We start from the raw sequence: 20564 nt of genomic DNA, 5'->3' as shown, positions 1-20564 counted from the left end.
GTGACAAGAAAGATAACGATTTCCATCAAGTTGAAAAGGTGGGCAGCTCTAATCAAGCATTATTAAAAGAAGAACACCCCACCTCCTCCATCCATCGCGATGCAAAACTCATATTTTTCTTAACCGCATTAATGACAAAGAGTGAGAGATATAAGAAAAAAATGGCGACTTTTAATACGAAATTACAAATATTGTACAAATGACAACGCCATCTCATCTCAAAAACCATTTTTTTATTTATGTATAATCAGTGAAGGACAAAGATCGCGTCGATCCATCCACTTCTTTCATTAATACACACTGTTTAATAAAATATTAAGTAGTAGTACTGTTCCAATTTAGAAATCTTTCAGTCTCCCAATTCTAATTATCCAATACCTTCGGTTCGGTACGTTGGAAGAGCTTTCATTAAATAGAAGCATGTGATACATGGCTGACGTGGTCGGAGGCCGACGACGCAGCTGACTGCGTGAAGCTCCAAAGATCTCCCTCTCCTTCTCCGCCGCCGGAGCAGCTTCCGAGAAGTCTTCCAGTGGCGGATGGGTAAAAGGAGAAGGCATTAGCGTCATCGCCGTTAAGGTGTGAAGCGACAAGCCGGTCGAGGGCAGCCCAGTCGCTGAGGCCGGGATCGTGGTGGAAAGGCGAGGGCTGCATGTTGACGACCTCTGCATGGTAGCTATTGCAAGAATGATCAGTTCCGAGAAGGGAAGGGTAATCACCTGCCGAGATCGGCGTCACCGTCGTTGGGCTCTCCAGTGCTGGCAGCTTTAGAAAGTGTTCGTGAAGGTTAGCGGTGGCTCCGAGAATGGTGTCGATGGGGCGGAGATACCTACTGCTTATTTTGCTTGTGTTGATGGTGCTCATGACCTCCCTCTCCTGTTTGCAGGATCTCCCCATGTATTGAAATATTTGGTCGAGCGCACTCTCGCTGTTTGTATGAAGAAGAGGAGATTTGGGATCAGTAGTGAATGAAGATGAATAATTGTTATTTGAGCTATCCAATATTTTGTTGAGGCTCTTTTTCTTGAAGACTCTACAGACAACCCATCCTTCCTCTTGCGTTAGAGAATCTCCTATAGCGCTCGAAATCTGCATGGATAGGTTAAATAATAATGAATATACTATCTTGAAGGTTTATTCATTTGACATGGAATGGAATGGAATATACGTTGGAGAGAGAGTTGGAATTATCAGAATGTTCTTCGAGGCGGTATTCGTGCATGATCCAGTCAGATTTCTGGCCATGAGGCGCTCTGCCCTTGTAGAAGACAAGCGTCTTCCTCATGCCGATTCGTTTGAAGCTGGCATAGATGACTTTGTCGCGGCCGGTGGCTTTCCAGAATCCGGCAGCGGTGGCGCGGTTGGTTCTTGTGCCGGTTGGGTACTTCTTATCTTTGTGGCTGAAGAAGTACCAGTCATTCTGTGGCGTGGATCCAATTCTGCACTTCTCTGTAACAACAACCATAAAGTATATAAATTTGTACCAAATTTAATTAAGAGTTCCATACCAAACATACTATTCTTTATTATAATATATATATTTTCCTAAATTAATGGGGGGACAAAATTCCTATAAAATATTCCTCACAGAATTTTATAATTTTTATATTGTTAGCTAGGTAGCCATTAGAATGAGTTTATAATGAATAAATATATAAATGAGCCACAAATACTCCTACATTGCGCTCATCCGAATCATAATTCAAACATAAACAAATTAACATTCTTAAAAGCATCTAAGAATACTTTTGTCAATACACTGACGGGGACGACGAGAGCCACTCGATCACTACGCACCCTTCCATGATTGTTAATGGATTAATAATGGGAATTGGGAAGAGATTAGTAGACCTTGAATGTCCCATGGCTCGAGTTTATTGAGATCGACGTCACGGATGACGTCGAGATCGATCTTCTCACAGGCGACCTTTTTTCTGAGGTAGTAGCTGAGGAGCTCCTCCTCAGTTGGGTGGAAGCGGAAGCCCGGAGGTACGCATGACTGGCCGTTGACGGAGATGCTCATTGGGGCCTCCCTGAGCGCCACCTTGTTGATCGAAGATGAATAATTAGCAGGGATGAAAGGTGGAATGAGAGGAAGGACAATTATAATTGAATGGAGAATGATTAAGGTGGGAGGGAGGGGATTAAAGGTGAGTGTGGTGGGGGTGAGAGTGGAGGAAGGAGAAGGCTCGTATTTATATTGTTGTTAAAATTAAACGAAGAGGTGGAGAATATAAATAATGAGAAATGTTTATCGTTTCATCTTCTCTTCATGTACTTGTTGCTAGTGGTGTTAGTTTTGCTGGAACGGAGATGAGCCACCAACCTATATGACTTATTGAGCGAGAAAGATGGTCCCACCCTCCATAGGTGAGGAGATAGAGAGAGAAAGAGAGATAGAGAGAGAGAGAGAGAGAGAGAGAGAGAGAGAGAGAGAGAGAGAGAGAGAGAGAGGATACATCTAAAAACCATGACACCCGACCTTAAAAATCTCCAAGGAAAAGCACAAGCGAAACAACCAGCTGAAGCTTTTGGGTACACGTCTGGTTTGATGGAATGGACAAAATGCAAAGCATTTTTATTTCGTAATTTAATATTAAGTATGTATTAGATAAAAAGTTATTTGAAAATTCAAAGGAATATATTTTAGTTATAATTTTATATAGAACAAAATTCAAAATAATTTCTTAAAAATTCATAATTTAAAATGGAAAAAAAAATTATCAAAGCACCGCACGTGAATTATATGTTTAAAATTATTAAAAACTAAAATCTACTTAATATAAAATTGTTAATTACTTTAAATATTTTCATTAAAAGAAAAAATATGTAACAATATCCCAATTAGATATTAATCAGATTCAATCTTCAAATGCTAGCTAGATTGATTTTAATCAAAATCACTCTGAAAATTATTAAATTTATTTGAAGATGAATATAATATATAATAATAAAACAAAGTCTATTTTGCCGTTTGTAAATATATATGAAAGTTTTGACATTTATCATGATAATTTTCTTACAAATAATTAGATAGAAATTAAAATATCGAGTATGGAAGAATAATACTCACACACTTGCATCACTACTCCATCCCGTGACTTTCAAAGCTGAAACCGAATCTCCAACCTTTAGCAGGTAGAAATTTTTACGTGCGGAGTCCGAACAGGAGAATTGTCTGAATTTGCTGATTATTCACTAAATTTTTGTTGAGTAATTTATAAATAATTAGTAAATACTCATTAAATCAGCAAATACTTAATAAATACTTAATAAATACTCACAAAATCAAAGAACATACTCAGCAAATACTTACAACTTAATATTTACTAAGTATTTTGTTGAGTATTTACAAATACTTAATTAGCAAGTCCGGACGATTCTCTCCGTCTGTATTCCGTACCTAATAATTTCTAGGATGGAGAAATTTAGGATGATCTGCAAATGACATAAAAATTACTTCGCTTAATTTTTATTTCTCTCATAGTTTTAGCCATAAGAGTGAGCTTCTCTTCTGTAACCACCGCAACACCCACTACACCTACAGCTACAGCAAGAGCAACGGAAAGAATAATTCAGGGGAGGAAAAGAAACAATACGGCGAAGACAGGGAAGGAGACTTATTCTAGAAAGAGGAAAAATGGAGGTGATGATGGATGGGGTCGGAGGCTTAGCGCTTTCATGGGGTCCGCCATGCCTGGAAAATTACCTCTGTGCTGCTAGGCCACACCACCGCTATTAAACAACATATAATTATTCCATCCACGTTTCAACTTTGTAGCGAGTATGCAATAATTAATAACAAGCTTTAGAATACCGCGAATTATTACTTCCGGTGTCCGAATCGTCTGGAGGCGGACCTAGGTGGATATATGCACCTGGGTCCAGGTGACGTGGCGTGTCCGAATTCGTCAGGACGCCGGACATAATAATTTTTTGAAATTATTTTTTAATAATTAAAAAAGTGATTCCAAGCGTATAATAACTTGGACAATTATTTTTTGATTGTAATATTGTGTGAATTTCTTATTATAATCTCAAGTTTTTAAAGTAATTTGATTAAATTATATATAATGGATTATTAGTTAATGGTGTGCATGGAAATAATTTTTAGGGGGCTTTACATACATACTACTTTATTTCATGCTATTAACATATCTAACATCTAAAATATTAATATTACATGACTATAACTCATAGAACAAATTTGTGTGCATGGAATGAAATATTAAAGTTTATAGGATGATATGAATGGTAGAAATAAATTATATGAGTTGTATATTTGATATTAAAGTTGTATATGAATGATAAGCATGTAATATTAATGTTTTGATTGTTAGATATGTAAATAGTATTAAATAAAGTGGTATGTATGTAAATTTCCCTAACTTATAATCAAAGATGTGTTTAATGTTGTTGTGTGGTAATATTTAGGATTGTTTATGATAAATTTAGTTTTTGTTTGAGATGACTGTAAAATTTGATAAAATTGATTTTAAAATTGCTGTGGAAAAAAAATTAACTTAGTTCTTTTGGTTGCAAAAAATAACTTTCTGTCAATAATTCTAAAATGTAAAGAGAAAGGGCAAAAAAGTAGTAGCCAAATGAAATTGTGGCTGTCACCTAAAAAGTAAAGTAGTGTAAAAGTAGTCCCGAACTTACCCTTACTCAAATCTTTATTAACAATATAAAAATATTTTAATCACGCATTAAATAGTTACAATTATCTTAAAAGTTCTTTTTTTTTTTGGACTAATATATAAGGGTCTTGTTGGACGATTACACCTTCTTGTAAATGTTGTTGTAAATCTATTACGAAGAAAATAATATTTTAAAAAAATATTGTAAATAATAGCTTCATAATATAATTTTTTTTTTAAAAACAATATGACAACAGTAGCTAAACATAACTTTAATTGAGGCCTGAAAAGGCAAAACTGTAAGAAAATGATCCCAAATTGATTCGAAAAGTATAATTGATGATATCATTCTTACTAATAATTTTATAAAACGATTGGCAAATATTTAATATTAAATAATGCTTGTAATATTTAGATGATTGTTGCTTAAAATTCCGTAGGGTAGATTTGTTTTTTTTTTTTAAATTATAAGAAGAATAGTTTAGAAAATTAACAGATTAAAAAACTCCAATCAAAATTTATTCAAAATCTATCATGATATATATAGCATTTATAACGACAGTTATGCATATAAATTTTGAAAATAAGTATAATTTTTTTTTTAATCTATATATGAGAGCGAGAGCCGCCCGAGCCATCCTCTGGTCCATGACTATGTAAGTCTAAATTTAGGGATAGATTCTATAGATATGATATATTATTATTTTAAGACTAAAATTTCATCAAGAGTGAAAAGTTTTTTTGTCTACTCTAAGTGGAAATTAAAATGCATCGCACACAATACCTAAATGATGTGAATGCTCATAGTCGTTTAGTTTAGCAAGTCCAGCTAGTTATATCAGAGTAACAGTTTGCATAAGAAGGGAAGATTATTGTGTCCGGACACCGAACGTGTCCAGAGACCAATAAAAAAGCGCCATATCACTAGGCTCTCGGTGCCGCGCGTGTTCGGTACCGCGCTCGATACCGATAGCGGTACCACTCGGTACTGCTGTCCGGACAACTTATCGATAAAATTTCTGGTGATATGTCATATGTGATTGTAGTAAAGTGATTGAGTCGATAAAAGTTTAATCACTCTAACTTTGTACTAATTGTTGATATTATAAATTCTTTTCGACGCATAATTTTTATCTTTAATATTTTTTTTTCACTTAAATTTGAATATTTATTTATTGATTTTGTTACATATTTTACGCTAGTATTGTAACGGCAAGTCGGCAACGGTAAAAATTTTTCTAAATTTGTAAGTTTTTGGTAAACATATGATTTCTTATCCTCGACCACTCTCGACTTATAAATTCATTTATAGTAACATTTTATTTAAGACAGTTTTTTTTTATTATTTTTTAAAATAAATTTTTTATATAAAATTAATTTTTTTAAAAATTAAAAACTGTCTTAAAAAACATTAAGAAAACCGACTCAAACAAAACTGAAGTCCAACTTAGATTGCTACTCTCAGTTGGTCTCCATAGATAACTTTGGGTAGTTAATATCATAACTAGGGATGTCAATTCAGGTCGACGGATCGGGTTTGGGTCGAACCCGACAATGAACCGCTGCTATTCGACACGACCTGAACTCGAATCCTTTTTTTCAAACGGGTCAGATTTTACAACCCGAACCCGACACGCCAAAAAATTGAGTCAACTCGACTAGACACAGATGACCAGTTGTTGGGCAAAAATTGCCAGCAAACCCAGGAATCACGGCCATGGGACGTGGCGGTGGCGGCGTGCGACCAGAAAAGATTAGGCCTGTTAGGCGGTTAGGGCTTGCTGCGCAGGACCACTGGCGAGTGGATTGCGGTCGGCGCGACGACGTCTGGACACCGCGTTGTGCACGACTGTCTCGCGGTGAGACTGCTGGCAAGCAAGACAACCACAAACGCATTGGCTTGATGAATGAGGCTCGTTGGCCTGAGCCTGATGCCCTGACGATGATACTACAACGCTGGTCATGCATGACACGACGGAGATGTGAGTACGCGACTAGATGTTGTCAAGTTCTCGGGTCAATCCGAATTCGACCCGTAATGCAAACAGGTTGACCCGAACTTGAAATTTTTTGAGTCGGATCTGAATTAGGTTTCGAGTCGTGTTAAATATTGACACCCTAACCATAACGTGTTTCTTGATTACAAGCGGGATTTAATTATATAGAATTGGTTGGCATTTGATGATCGTTCTGACGGCATAGCTCAAATTATATTAAGGAAAAAGTTTACAAAGCATAAAAATAAAAAAATAAAAATAAAGAAAAACCCCTGAACGTACCTAAGGATAGACCAAAAGAATCAAACAAAACTAAATGATATAGAAAATAGAGGGGAAAACTTACCAAGAATAGCCTTAATAAAATTTCATGCAGAATGAGCGTGATTGCCCTAAGATTTATAATTATATTAGTGCTTTCATATTATATCATAAACTACAATAATCTCAGCATAAATTCAAAGACAATCAAGTACATTCTGATGTAAATTATGTTAGAATATTTTTACCCATTTTTTTCTATTTGGTGGATTACTAGTAGGATCAGATAATTCTCTACTTATCTTCACCTCAAAATTGATAGAGTAGTTTAAATTTAACCAGTAATAAGGCTATAAAATACTAAGAAAAAAAAAAAGCATGGTTTTCGGGTCAAGTTCAAGTCCAGCCCAAAACTTACCTACCTTCAATTAATCCGACTTGAACAAAACCCATGCTTTGGAGTCTAAATTTCGCGCAGTCATGGTTTTCGGTGCAAAATGAATGTTTTGGAGTTGTTTGGATTAGTGTAAAAAGAATGCTCTACTTTACCTTTTTTTGTTTGTTTTGAAGTAATATGAATGCAATATAAAGTGTTAAAAATTTATAACCAGGGTGGTCGTTGGTGGCCAGTGTGGCCAGCGGTGGCGATAATTTGTAGTGGGCGGCGATGGGCTACTGACGATGTAAATTGTAAAAAGTAAATGTAAATACAACTCAATCTAACTATATAAAGAATCTTTAATTTACTCTTCACATTGATATTTTTCATTTACATTTACCCTATCTACATTCTACATTGACTCTTTGCCGCAAAGAAAGAAACAAATTTTACTTTGATTGGACTAGTGCAAGTGCATATGCAAACTAGTAAAGTAAATTGAAATGCAAGAAAATAAAGTGCAATACAAGAAAGAAAATAATGCATGCATGACATCCAAATTATAAGAAAGTAAACCGGAAAAGTATAGGACACCCTCTAAGTAAGGTATCTAATCAAAACCCAACATAAAAGAAACATCGACCTAGCCTAGGATAAAATTGATTGACCTAACAAACCATCTAAAATGCAGGTCAAACTGTATAGCTTGGGCGTGTCCTAATTTTTAAATTTAATTGATGTCTTTATGATTTATATTTATTTATTTTCTGATAAAAAAATTTAATTTAATTTTAAGTTTTAAGACAAAGTTGTTATGCTTGCCAGAACAACGTGGTGGTGCTCCCAACATATAATTTCAGAAACACAAGAACTTCAATCTAATGATTAATTAATTTAATTAAGTCATTAATCATTTAAAATATAAGATTATTATAATAAATGTGTCATAAAAGTATTTAGAATCGAGAGTAATTAGATGCATAACAAAATGGGAATTTGGTCCCATTTAGTTGACCAAATGGAGAGGAGATCTCTATAACGCCGAGGCAGGACAAACAAGGCAAAAAAATTGTTTGGCAATGAGTAATAGCAAAATTTTGATCAATTAAAGGAAAACTAAGAAGAGGGTATCCTAGAGAGTAGAGACTCACTAGCACACAAGAAGTTTACAAAACATGATTTGCTATATGGATCTCTCAAGGAAATCAGAGTATTACTTAGATTTCTTGATGGGCAACCAATTCAACCTTAGAGTTGGGCTTTACTCGGCTGCCTCTATCGCCCAGTATGGGAGGTCGTACCTACCAATGAGGCACCATATGTGAAGAGGTTGATAGAGAAGAGAAAGTCATAGCTAGTTCGACATTAGAGATCATATCTATGGGGAAGAGAGGTAAAATCATTATGTATATGAATGCACTATTTATAAATACGGGTCACATCTATCTATTCAAGTCGATTGAATTTTGAGGTTAATGAAAGGGAACATGACAAAGGGATTGTCCCTTCTGTTGGCGGGCGACATCAAATGATGTTGTCTAGGTGAGTATTGCGAGGAATTACAAACTGACAATGTCCAATTAATGACTGGATGACTATCTAGGCATCATATCATCTATGATAGTCATGCAAGCACGAGATGTGATGAGTCATTACATATGTTAGACATGCATATCCTTGTAACTGGCATGACATTCAATACCATGTTAGAGGACACAGATTTGATCATGAAGTGAATTAATTCACTACACCGATCATGATAGAGGGATTGTTAGGCTAAAAAAGAGAAGGCGATAGGCCACAAAATGAGGTGAGTTCTCCCAATGTTGGGGTGCAAGCATGATTTGTGCGGCCCATGAGAGAAATTGTCTTATTCGGTGTGACTATTCTGAATAGGTTATTCAATTGTAAGTAATGAATATCATAATGGTTAGCTCAAAATAGAAAGGTATTCCACTTTTTTGTAGTTGAATGAAAGCCCCCTCATCATTTATTGCCAAAATGTCCAACTGCCCTCTATTAATTCATTCCTTATTGGTGACTTCTTCTCTACTTGCTCAGCCCCAACAATGCAAATTCCATGAAATAATCTAGGGATAATTATATATGAATACCCTACTGATATATAAATGTGTTTTTGTATATTATTCTATGGTGTAAATGTCTCTCTTTCATTTAAAAAAATATCATTTATGTAATTATAGTCAAGCAACTATAGTGAATTTTAAGTGAAGGTGAATATATGAAGATAAACACTAAGGGAGTATTTGAGACAGCCTTCTCTATGATTTGTTTTTTAAGTAGCAACTACAATTTCATTTGACTACTTTATTTCAGCTTTCTTGTTGTTTCTAAAAACAAAATGGTGAAAAGGTACTTTTATAAGCAGAGTAACTAAATAACTTTCATTACAACAACTTTATAACTAATTTTATAAAACACTATAGTTGTTGCGTCCTGGAGTATTCACGGTGGTAGATAAATATATAATTTAACGTCTTAACATTGTATGAAGATCCAGCACACAATCAGATAAGAGAGAGAGTGCAGCGTTCATAAAAGACACCAGAGATTTTATGTGGAAACCCCTAAAATGGGGAAAAAACTATGGGGCCTAGCCCAGTTTGAATGAATCCATTAGTATTTGTAGTCGATTACAAATTAGGCCCTTCCTTGGGAGAAGGCATTGGCTTGATGGTATAAATGTACATCATATAGAGCGCATTACATGGTGGGAGTTACAATATAGACATGTTTGTTTGGTCAGCACGACCATATTCTATAGAATAGAGGTCGGAAAGATCATTGTCTGATGATGGAGGTCGGAAGGACCATAGTAGGTGATTGAGTTTGGAAGGACTGTAGTCGACATGAGAGAGAAGTCTGAAAGATCGTAGTTGGTAGAAGCCAGGTGTCAGAAATATCATTGTCTAGTGATGGAGGTCGGAAGGACCATAGTAGGCGACAGAGGTCAGGAGACAGGGGGTCTGAAAGACCGTTATATGGAGATGTAGGTTGGAAGGATCATAGTAGGTGATGAAAGTCGGAAGAACTGTAGTCGGCAGGAGACAGGGGTTCGAAAGACCTTAGTTGGCAGAAGACCAGGGTCAAAAAGATCGTTATCTGGCGATGTAGGTCGGAAGGACCGTAGTAGGCGATGAAGGTCGGAAGGACCGTAGTAGGCGATGAAGGTCGGAAGGACCGTAGTCGGCAGTAGATAGGGGTCAAAAAGGTCAAAAATACCGTTGTCTGGTGATGGAGGTCGGAAGGACCATAGTAGGCGACGGAGGTCATAAGGACCGTAGTCAGCAAGAGATAGAGGTCCAAAAGACCTTTGTAGTAGTGCGGTACTCTAGTATAACTCTGGACATCAAGTGGTGGTCTACTAGAAGTTCGGGCCTCAGGTGGTGTTCTGGCAGAAGTTTAGGCCTTAGGTGGTGATCCGGCATAAGTTTGGGTGTCAGGCAGTGGTCCAGTGGAAGTTCGGGTGTTAGGTAGTGGTCTGGTGGAAATTCGGGCCTCAAGTGGTGGTCCAGTAGAAGTTTGGGGCCTTAAGTGGTGGTCCAGTGGAGCAACGACGTCAGTCGGTGGTCCGGAGGAGCTCAATACCTCAAGTGGTGGTCCGGCGTAGCTCAGGGTCTCAAGTGGTTATTCGGCGGAGCAACGACATCAAGCGGTGGTACAACAGAGGTGAGGGCCTCTAGTGGTGATCTGGCAGAGGTGAGGGCCTCTAATGGTGATCTAGCAGAGGTGAGGACCTCAAGTGGTGGTTCGGCGGAGCAACGACGTCAGGTGGTGGTCCACCGGAGGTGAGGGTCTCCAGTGGTGGTCCGACTGAGGTGAGGGCTTCTAGTGGTGGTCCGGTGAAACAATGATATTAGGCGGTGGTTCGGCGGAGGTGAGGGCCTCAAGTGGTGGTTCGGTGGAGGTGAGGGCCTCAAGTGGTGGTCTGGCGAAGCAATGCGTTAGGCGGTGGTCTGGCAGAGGTGAGGTCTTCCAGTGGTGGTTCGGCGGAGGTGAGGGCCTCAAGTGGTGGTCCGGTGGAGCAACAAAGTCAGGTGGTGGTCCGGTGGAACTCAGGCGGTGGTCGAGGAGGAGCTTCTCTTCCTTCTCTTCTTGCTTGGAGCTCTTTTCAAGAGAAATGAGGGGTCTATTTATATATTTCTATAGTGGCATGGCCTGTAAATAGGTGAGAGATCAAGGGTAAAGGGGGAGTGGTCGGATGGACGGCTGATGTTGAATATTAATCCCTTAATCATGGACCATTTGATGGACATTTTAATTTCTTAGTGATGTCGGAATTTGGCGATTTTGGTCTCGTTAGATTCGTCTCGTCGAGCTGCTCGATTCGAGTATAAGCACGTAATGTTTGGAAATCATTTAGTAATCCAAATTGTGGTTCAAACCTTCCAATAATGCTTTGAGTCCTTGATTTGGACTCATTTGGACTTGGATTGAGTCGAATTTGGTATCGTTGGGTTTGTATTTCCGAGACATTTAGTTTGACTGTAAGTTTGCTAAAATCGGAGTTCAGATGGTCCCAATTTTAATTTTGAAAGTTTTCAACTTGATTTTGCATCGAGATTCGTGACCGATCAAGATAATTTTCTATGACGTATCAGCAGTCATTCCAAATAGGTACTAAATCACTTAAGAATTTAAGTATATTTTGTATTATTTATGAGTTCATTTCAAACAATTTAAATATAAAAAAAAGAAAACCATTATTCCAAGAAGGCTCATTTTCACCAACAAAATAATCCCATGGCTCCATTTTATTTCCAAATCTAAGATTAGCAATGGTCGATTCACACTCTGACGATCTGCGAAGCTCAACATGACTTTATTCGTTAAAGATAAGACACAGCTCTTTAACTCATGCGATCTTTTCTGACTAATTAGGTGGATTAATTATTTGCATGAGAACTCTTCAATGAAAGGATTTATTTAACTAATTCCCTCGGTTACTTATCCTACAAACTTTGAAAACGTTAGTCAGATGGCCAGCACTTAGCTTTTGCTTTTAAAAGATCAAGTAGCGTAATTTTATTATGCTCATATCAAATTTCAATTTGTATGATAAATGCCAACGTTGGATTCTTAATCAAAGACTTTTTATTGATTGGAAGGAGAGTTTGGTGATCAATTTATTTATAAATATAGTTGTTGTATGGCTAAGGAAGATATAGGCAACTGTTAGGAGTGATAAAATAGAAACAAATAAGATAAAAATAGTGAAAAAAGAACACTAGAATTTATGCGGAAAATTCAAAAGTGGAAAAAATTGCAGAGCCATGCTACACAGAAAATTGAAAAAATTACGAAGCCGCGCCACACAAAAAAACGACTATTAAAATGGGAAGAAATGGTACGGATTCTTAACTTTATCTTCTCTCATAGCATTGACACACACTCTCTCTCTCTAATAAAAAAAAGGATTTCATTAGATAAAAAGCATTACACCCCAAGGCCAAAACAAAATTAGAGGCCACATAGAGCAAGATACAGTCAGAATAATGCAATAATCGTCAGGGCCAAACAGTCTGAACGCAAAAAAGTTAGACGGATTCAGACCGCCACCTGGTTGCAAGGCTTGGGCCATCCAAGGAGGAAGAGAAGGTAACAATCGAAAATCGAAATCCACCAAAACGGAGAGTGAAAAATCCACCTAGGTTGCCAACCAAGCCATGGCCATCCAAGGCGCATGCAAGAAACCTGCTTCATCATTGTCCTGACCCGATTCCAGCTCACCAACTTAATCCAAAACCAAAAGTAGCCAACATAATCATAACCAACAAAATACCAAAAAGAAGAATCATTTCTTTTTGGGCTTACATTTTCTATGCTTAACATATGCAATTTGGAGAAGACTTAAGTTAAAATTATCTCGAGCATCCAATTCTAACTCATTATTCTCCTCCCCTCCTGCTAAAGAATATCCATCATATAATCAATCACATTGCCCCGCTGCATTAGACCTAACAAGGTGAGATAAAATTCCAACACGGGAAACAATAGATAAAGGTACATCAACCAAAGGTCCCCTAACTCCATCAATATCCTCCCCATGACTCACATCAACTGAATTACCCAGTTCATCCAAAACTTGAGCACCGCCTGAAGCATAAAGAGAAAACAAAATCCCACCCGCCGATGAGCCACAAGCATGGTCCCTAGAGTCATCAGAAAGTACAATTTCACTCTCGTTAACATTAACATTAGGATTAGGAGTTTCACTAGGACAAGCTACTAAATTAAGTAAGCAATTGTTAGGTACACCAACCTCAACAACATACTCAATGATACCAGTGGAATGAGCCTCATAATCCGCAATTAAATCCATAATATTACCACATAAAGGTGCTAATGACAAACCATCAGTCAACGACACATCAATCCCATTAACAATTTGCTCAGGAGGATCAAGCACACCATCCATAGATGGCACAACCAAATGCCCCTCCTCACTAGCAGGAAAAATATCATTAGAAATGAATCAAAATGATTAATTAACAAACAAGGGACTTTTGTTACATTTTACTGGCTCAGTATCAGTAGGAACAACATCCACATTAGTATGAGCTTTTAACAAATGTGGGTGCAGTTATGACATTCTAATTTGGAATGCCCCAAAGATTTACAATGAAAATAATATGACAGAATATCCTCCATAATAACGGATTAGACATAACCCAAATTATCAGGTCCAATCGACACCTTGTTAGAAAATTATTTGGAAACATCTAATTTGATCAGAACACGTGCAACCGAGGGTCTAGAGCCTGTAGAGGTAGCATGATTAATTTTAAGGGGGCGACCAAACATGAAACCGGGACCATGAAGAATACTAGGAGCAAAAACACGAGGTCTCAAATTCAAGAAACACACCCAAATAAGAATAATAGATGATTCAACATCAACATCAAATGAAGTTGACCACTTAATCAACCTCATGTAACAATTGTTAATAAAATAGGTCAAAGCAGAACCTCCATACGGTAGCAATACACACATTGCAAAAAAAAAAAAAAAACATAAGAAAAATTGCAAAAAGAAAATTTGACTCAGTGAGTCCATAGCACCTTAGTGTTGTAAGGAAAAAAAAAACATCGTTTTCAATCTACAAGGACAAAATATCTTTTTATTCTAAGAAAACATCACTTAAATTACAAGAAAAGCTTTAGTTATAATTGAAGAAGATCCAATACTCTACGAATTTGAAGATTTATTTCTAGAAAATCTACTTGTACTTCCACCAAGAAAAGGTAAAATTTACAATTGTTACATACTTTCAAGACACTATAAAAAGGAAATATATATTAAATTTTAATGAATTGGAGAAGACATTCTAAGAACTATGATAATTTAGATTTGCATGCTTACCCATTGAGTGACCATAGGGCGCCCTAGTTCTATATGTCAACTAGGATAATATTATCCGTCTATGCATCAAGGTTATTATCAGTCTATGCATCAAGGATTGAGCTCTAAAGTTGGTCGATGTCTAGAATAAATAATATATGCCAAAAAGATTGTTTTTTTTTTTTAATAATTTTGAGATGCAATAATATTTTTCAAAATAGATCTATGACCTAAATGTTAATGTTGTTTTAGTATATTGTGCTGTTATGCCTACTAATGAGGTGCTCATTAAAGGGGGTGATGGTGTTTTAGCTGATATTGAAGTGGAGGTTGATAGGGTTGTTGTTGGTCCTGATGAGAAGATTGTTTTGGCACTAGTTTCTGTTATGCATATGGCTGATTCTTATGTTAATAACGAGACGATAATGGGAACTGATGCTTGTATGAGTAATTCTATTTCATCTCTTATTGCATCTCCAATTTCTAATTCAGTTTCTTTAGAACATGTGGACTATGAAGCTTTCAGTCATTTGGATGGTTTGGTTTCTATTGTGCCAAAAGAAAATGTTGATGCTAATATTGGTTTGGATGACCAACCTCTCGTTACATTGGGTTCTTTTGTGGATAATAATACTGAAGTGCCTAATTTAGATACTCTAATTTCTTTGGTATCTATTATTGTTTTAGCTGGGGGTTTGGGGCCAATTGTGAATGTGCCATTTGTAGATGTTTCAACTGCGCTTATATCTTTCGATGAGTTGAAATCTCAATTGGCTTCCAAATTCACATTTTGTCATGTGGATCATTCTGATTGGTTGGATGGATTTTGCTTCTCTCCTTGCAGGGATGCTGGAGATGAATTGGATGAGCCGGAGGATGCTTTTTATGAGTATAGTTTAAATGTAAGTCATTGTGCTCAAAAAGTCATATTCCATGGTGCCGACAAATGTTCTAGATGGAAATAAAAAAAGAAGCAATTGGTTTTATTGGTCTACGTCCTTTGTTGTTAGGCCCCCCTCTTCAATCTTTTTGTTCTGTTGGCTGCTGCATTTTTCGGTGGTGAGCTCAAATTTTTTGGTCCAGATAATGATGAGACTGCCTTTTGCTCATCTACTATATGACCTTGGTTTGCTTGCAACCTTGGTGGCCCCTTCTCTTCTTCTGATTGGTGGCCTTTGTTTGGGATGTCAGATGATGGTTGGTCTGTGCTTGCTGCCTCTAATGGATGGCCCTTGCCTGGCTTCTGCTTGGTTCTACGAAGGCTCATTCCATTTCCTGAGTCCAGTTGTTTTTTGTCTTGATTTGTTGATTATAGCTTTGTAATTTTGGCTTTTCTCTTTTGAGCTTGGTTGTAATATCCTTTTTATTGAATGAAGTTTGGGCATGTTCCCTTAAAAAAAAAGGTATATGAAGAAAACCTTAACAAAATAAAATTTGTTGGAGAAGTCACAAATACAAGCAAACTCAAGTCAATATACTAATATAAAAGATCATTAACATAACACAAACTTAACTTTTAGTAGTTTGATTAAGTGAGGCCATTAGATCAAAGTAGATAATATCTTAATAATTTAGAGTTTGGACTATTGCAAAATATCCCTTTGGTTCCTATAATTTTGACTATCACAGTTTTTAACATAAAATAACTCATGATTTACAAAGGACTGTTGATTCATTGCTACAATTAATGAGTGAGCATTACATTTCTAGAAGAGATATATATGAAATGTTTGAGGTCCCATACATTTCTATGATTTTTTAATTGGTTATGCCTATCTTGAGGGAATTGGACTTATTATAGAATCATTCGAATGTATTTAAGGAAGTTTAAGTTGATACGTTGCTAAATAATTGCAATATTCAGTCCAAAAAGTTCAGCTCAATAATCATATTTATAATGATAATATCTCAAACAACTCAGCTTAATTAATGATTACCTAAGCCAATTATATAACAATTTTTTATAAAATTATACCTAAGTTTTTTTTTCTTATGAGAAATAATAAGTTTAGGTAGGCTCATATTTTCTCTTCCAATTAAATGAAGAAAAAAACATGTAAAATATTAAAAATATTTATAATTTGTTAAATATATATTTTTATTTAGGATTTTTTTTGGAATAGCTTTTTACTGTTTTATAAAGTAGCTTTTTAGTAAAAAAATTTTGTAGTAGAAAATTGATTTAGAAAACAGTAAGAAAATGTCCCAAACGAAACCTTAAATTTTTTGGAGAATATCAAAACCTAAAATTTCTCTCGCACTTACGAAGCTATATAGGCTTGCTCGAGGGTCCTATATGAAATATAATTTAATTCTACGCAAAGCATGATTAGAGCTTTTAAGTTGGTGAGTTTAACATGACATAATATTCAGCATTTTTATTAACATTTAGATTAATATAGCTAATTAAACTAGTTTAATAAGAATTTCTAGAAAGAAGTATGGTTAAAGCTACCTTCTTGGTCCCATTTTAATTATATTGTCCACTTACCGTTAATTACAAGATTCAACAACAAAAAAAGAAAAAAAACGTGACTTATGAACAAATTAGTTAAATTTTGTTAAGAATATATAAAAGCCAAACCATTCAATTGCACGCTTTAAAAATTAGATTTGCAATTTATAAATCTGAACCAATCAGCTAAAATGATTGATCTTATTTAATTTATATTGGAAATTTATAAATCTTCCTTTTTAATTGCTTATGCGAAACACTACAATTATTGGTCACTTTCTCGAGGATATGTAGGATATTAAGAGCTCATTTATGTTTTGCAGATGATATTATTTTATTTTTTGTAATGGCTCTAAAAATTATGTGAAAAAACTTAGTACTATTTCTTAATGCATTTGAAGATGAGAGTGGTCTCAATTTTAACAACAACAAGAGCACTTTCATTGTTGGTAAGGGAATGACTTTGGATAGAATTGATAGTATATACACTATAAGTGGTTTCAAGTAGCAATTTTTACCTTTTACTACTTAGGGACCCCTATCCACAAGGGTCATAAGATGTTTGTTAAAATTCATATAAAATTAATTTTAATCAAAAGTGTCTTATTAAAAGCAATAAAGAGGAACGCTCATCTTACACTCTTAGCCGCATGCTACCATCAACTATACTACTCATTATAAACTGTTGGATCATAACAAACTAAATTAATCCTATACATACATATGCAAAGCACACAACATACATATATGCATATAAAAGCTATAGTGGTATGTACCAAAAATCTTATTCCTGTGAAATGAAAAGCACCGCAGACTTCATCTTCTTCCTTTCTAATCACCTTTTTTCCGCTTGGCAACAACACTCTGCTAACATTGTATCAGAGCCATTCTACCACATAGAGAAATCATCCTCATCCCACGCAGGTGAGATATTGACTAAAGAAGCTACATAAGACATCACCATTTTGCCATCACTAAAGATCCTCATCTCCAACATTCCATTATGCACATACAACTGTCCAACAACAACTATCCTACATGAAAATCTCAAATCCTGAAGTTATTTCGCCCTAACAATTATATACACCACATTCTTTGACAGCCAAACCGCAGCTCCACCCCATCTCATCACCGATTCCACGGGAACCACCAGACCAAACCCTGCCTACAATAAATGGATTTTGATTGATGAAAATCTCGCAGCTTCCATTTTTCCTTTCAATCGGCATCCTCTCCTACATCCTAGACCTCACCACCCACACGGACATTTGTAGGACTCTAGAGCATAGACTTCATTCCACTAACTGCTCAAGAGTGATACAACTAAAGAATGAGCTTCAAAAAATCTCAATGGGATAGAAAAACTTGATTTAGAACCTCACCAAGATCAAAACATTGGTTAAAAACATCGTAGCCGTCGATTATCTCTACACAAGTATTTAAATATTATATATTGTTTGTGGATGTCGCTTCTTTATTTTCATGGGGTTTTTATCATGTATAAATATGATGTTTCCTCTACATTTATTAAATTTCACATTGACATTGAAAAATAATTCTCATCTAAAAGAAAATACCTCCACAGTTACATAGGATTTGGATTTCTAAATCATACACTCCAAACTATCTACAACATCATGGGATCTCAAACCAAATAAGCTGCCCATACACTCCTGAACAGAATGGCTTAACAGAGCACCATCCATTCACATAGCTCATGTCCCATATCACTTATGGCACGACACTCTGTTTACCGTTATACACCTTATTAACCTTATGCCATCCACCACCACATCCAACAAATCTCCACATCAACTATTATACAAAACTCTATGTACCCTCATACAGTCACCTTCACAATAAAGAGGAACATTCATTTGACGCTCTCAGCTGCATGCTACCATCAACTATACCACTCATTATAAACCGTTAGAACATAACAAGCCAAATTCATTATATATATACATACACGTGTAAGACACACAACACATATATATGCTTATAAAAGCTACAGTTGTATGTACCAAAATTTTTATTCATGTGAAATATAATGAAAAGCACCGCAAACTTCATCTTCTTCCTTTCTACTCACCATTTTTCTAATAGGCAATAGCACTCTGCAAACACTTATGCTCTATGCCTATTTATTTGTTACAAACCATAAACCCTACTTTACATGTGCGCTCCAGATTAGATAATATTCATAATTAATACATTTTTTGTGGTACTACTAGTAATTCCCCAAAAAAATCAATGGTCTAAGTGGAACTCTTGTACTTTTCCTTATAAGGAAAGTGTTTTGGGTTGTAAATCCATTTATTATATGATTCAAAGTTTTTTTCTATAAGCTGTGATAAAAAATCAAATCTAACAACTCTCTTTGGGCTAATTATATGAATGTCATATATACATATCCAAACCCATCCAATCCTATAAAAGGAGAAATCTCTAGTTTGGAATAGAATGTGTAAAATTAAGTGGCAAAGAGATTTGTTTATATTATGGGGTTTGGGTAAGGGTACTTCCACCTATTTTGAGGAATTTTTGCCTCTATTTAGAGAAAATAATCCTCTTCAGCTTTTAATTTTCTTTCTTTTGGTGGGAGGCTAGTCTTGATTAAAAGTTTGCTTTGCTCATTGCCTATTTCTATTTTTCATACATCCAGCCTACTTCAAGTGTTTGTATGCTCATGGAGAGACTTTTCAACAAGTTTTTTTGGGGTTATATGAATAAGAGTTAACGTATTCATTGGACTTCTTAGAAGAAGAGATGTGGTGTTCTTGATAAAGAGGGGATTGGGTGTAAAAGTATTGTGGATATGACTCATGCTTTTTCTTATAAACTCTAGTTTTTTTTAGAGCCAATAAAATTTTATAGGCTAATTTCTTGATAAAGACTTAATGTCAAGGTAAACATCCTCTTATTTTCTATTATAAGGGTTCTAACCCTTTGGTTTGGAAAAGACTTTGCTCTATCAAATGGGAGTTTGAGAAGTTCATTCAATGAAGCATTGGCCATGGTAATATTTTCTTTTGGCAAGATAATTGGATGGGGTCTTACTCTATTGATAATTATTTACACTCTAATTTTACTACTATTAAAGTGAATAGTTTCATTGCTGATAATAAATAAAATGCTAATAAATTAATGGAGTTTGTTTCTGATAGTTGAATGGATAAAATTATGGTAATCCCCTTACAGATGGATAATGAGGATCATTTTTTTTTTAAGTTGACCATTTCTAATAATTTTGCCTTTAAAAATGTCTAGCTAGGACTCTATTAGGCATACTCATTGCAAATATTCCTTTATTTTTTGGTATTTGGTATAAAAGCATCCATATGTCAAATTCTATTTTAGTGTGGAGAATTTTATAGAAATTTCTACTGTTGATATTTTCTTGATGAAAAAAGTTTCTTTTATTCCTTATAAATGTCAATGCTACTATCATATTGAATCTTTGAATCATG

The 20564-nt window shown here is 35.6% G+C and overlaps 1 protein-coding gene across 1 annotated transcript; it reads right to left on the bottom strand.

The window, feature by feature from the left end:
- Window positions 1-216: 216 nt before the first annotated feature.
- On the bottom strand, window positions 217-2260 carry LOC110100421 (NAC domain-containing protein 43). The gene is made up of 3 exons (XM_020827919.2): window positions 1852-2260; window positions 1169-1449; window positions 217-1089 (listed from the first exon to the last, which is right to left on the bottom strand). Exons 1-3 carry the CDS (start codon window positions 2021-2023, stop codon window positions 409-411), a joined length of 1134 nt encoding a protein of 377 aa, XP_020683578.1. The 5' UTR covers window positions 2024-2260; the 3' UTR covers window positions 217-408.
- Window positions 2261-20564: the final 18304 nt, after the last annotated feature.

The sequence above is a fragment of the Dendrobium catenatum genome, unplaced genomic scaffold (genome assembly GCF_001605985.2).
Source record: "Dendrobium catenatum unplaced genomic scaffold, ASM160598v2 original_scaffold_37698, whole genome shotgun sequence".
Classification (NCBI taxonomy): domain Eukaryota; kingdom Viridiplantae; phylum Streptophyta; class Magnoliopsida; order Asparagales; family Orchidaceae; genus Dendrobium; species Dendrobium catenatum.
This window is presented reverse-complemented; position numbering and strand designations above follow the sequence as displayed.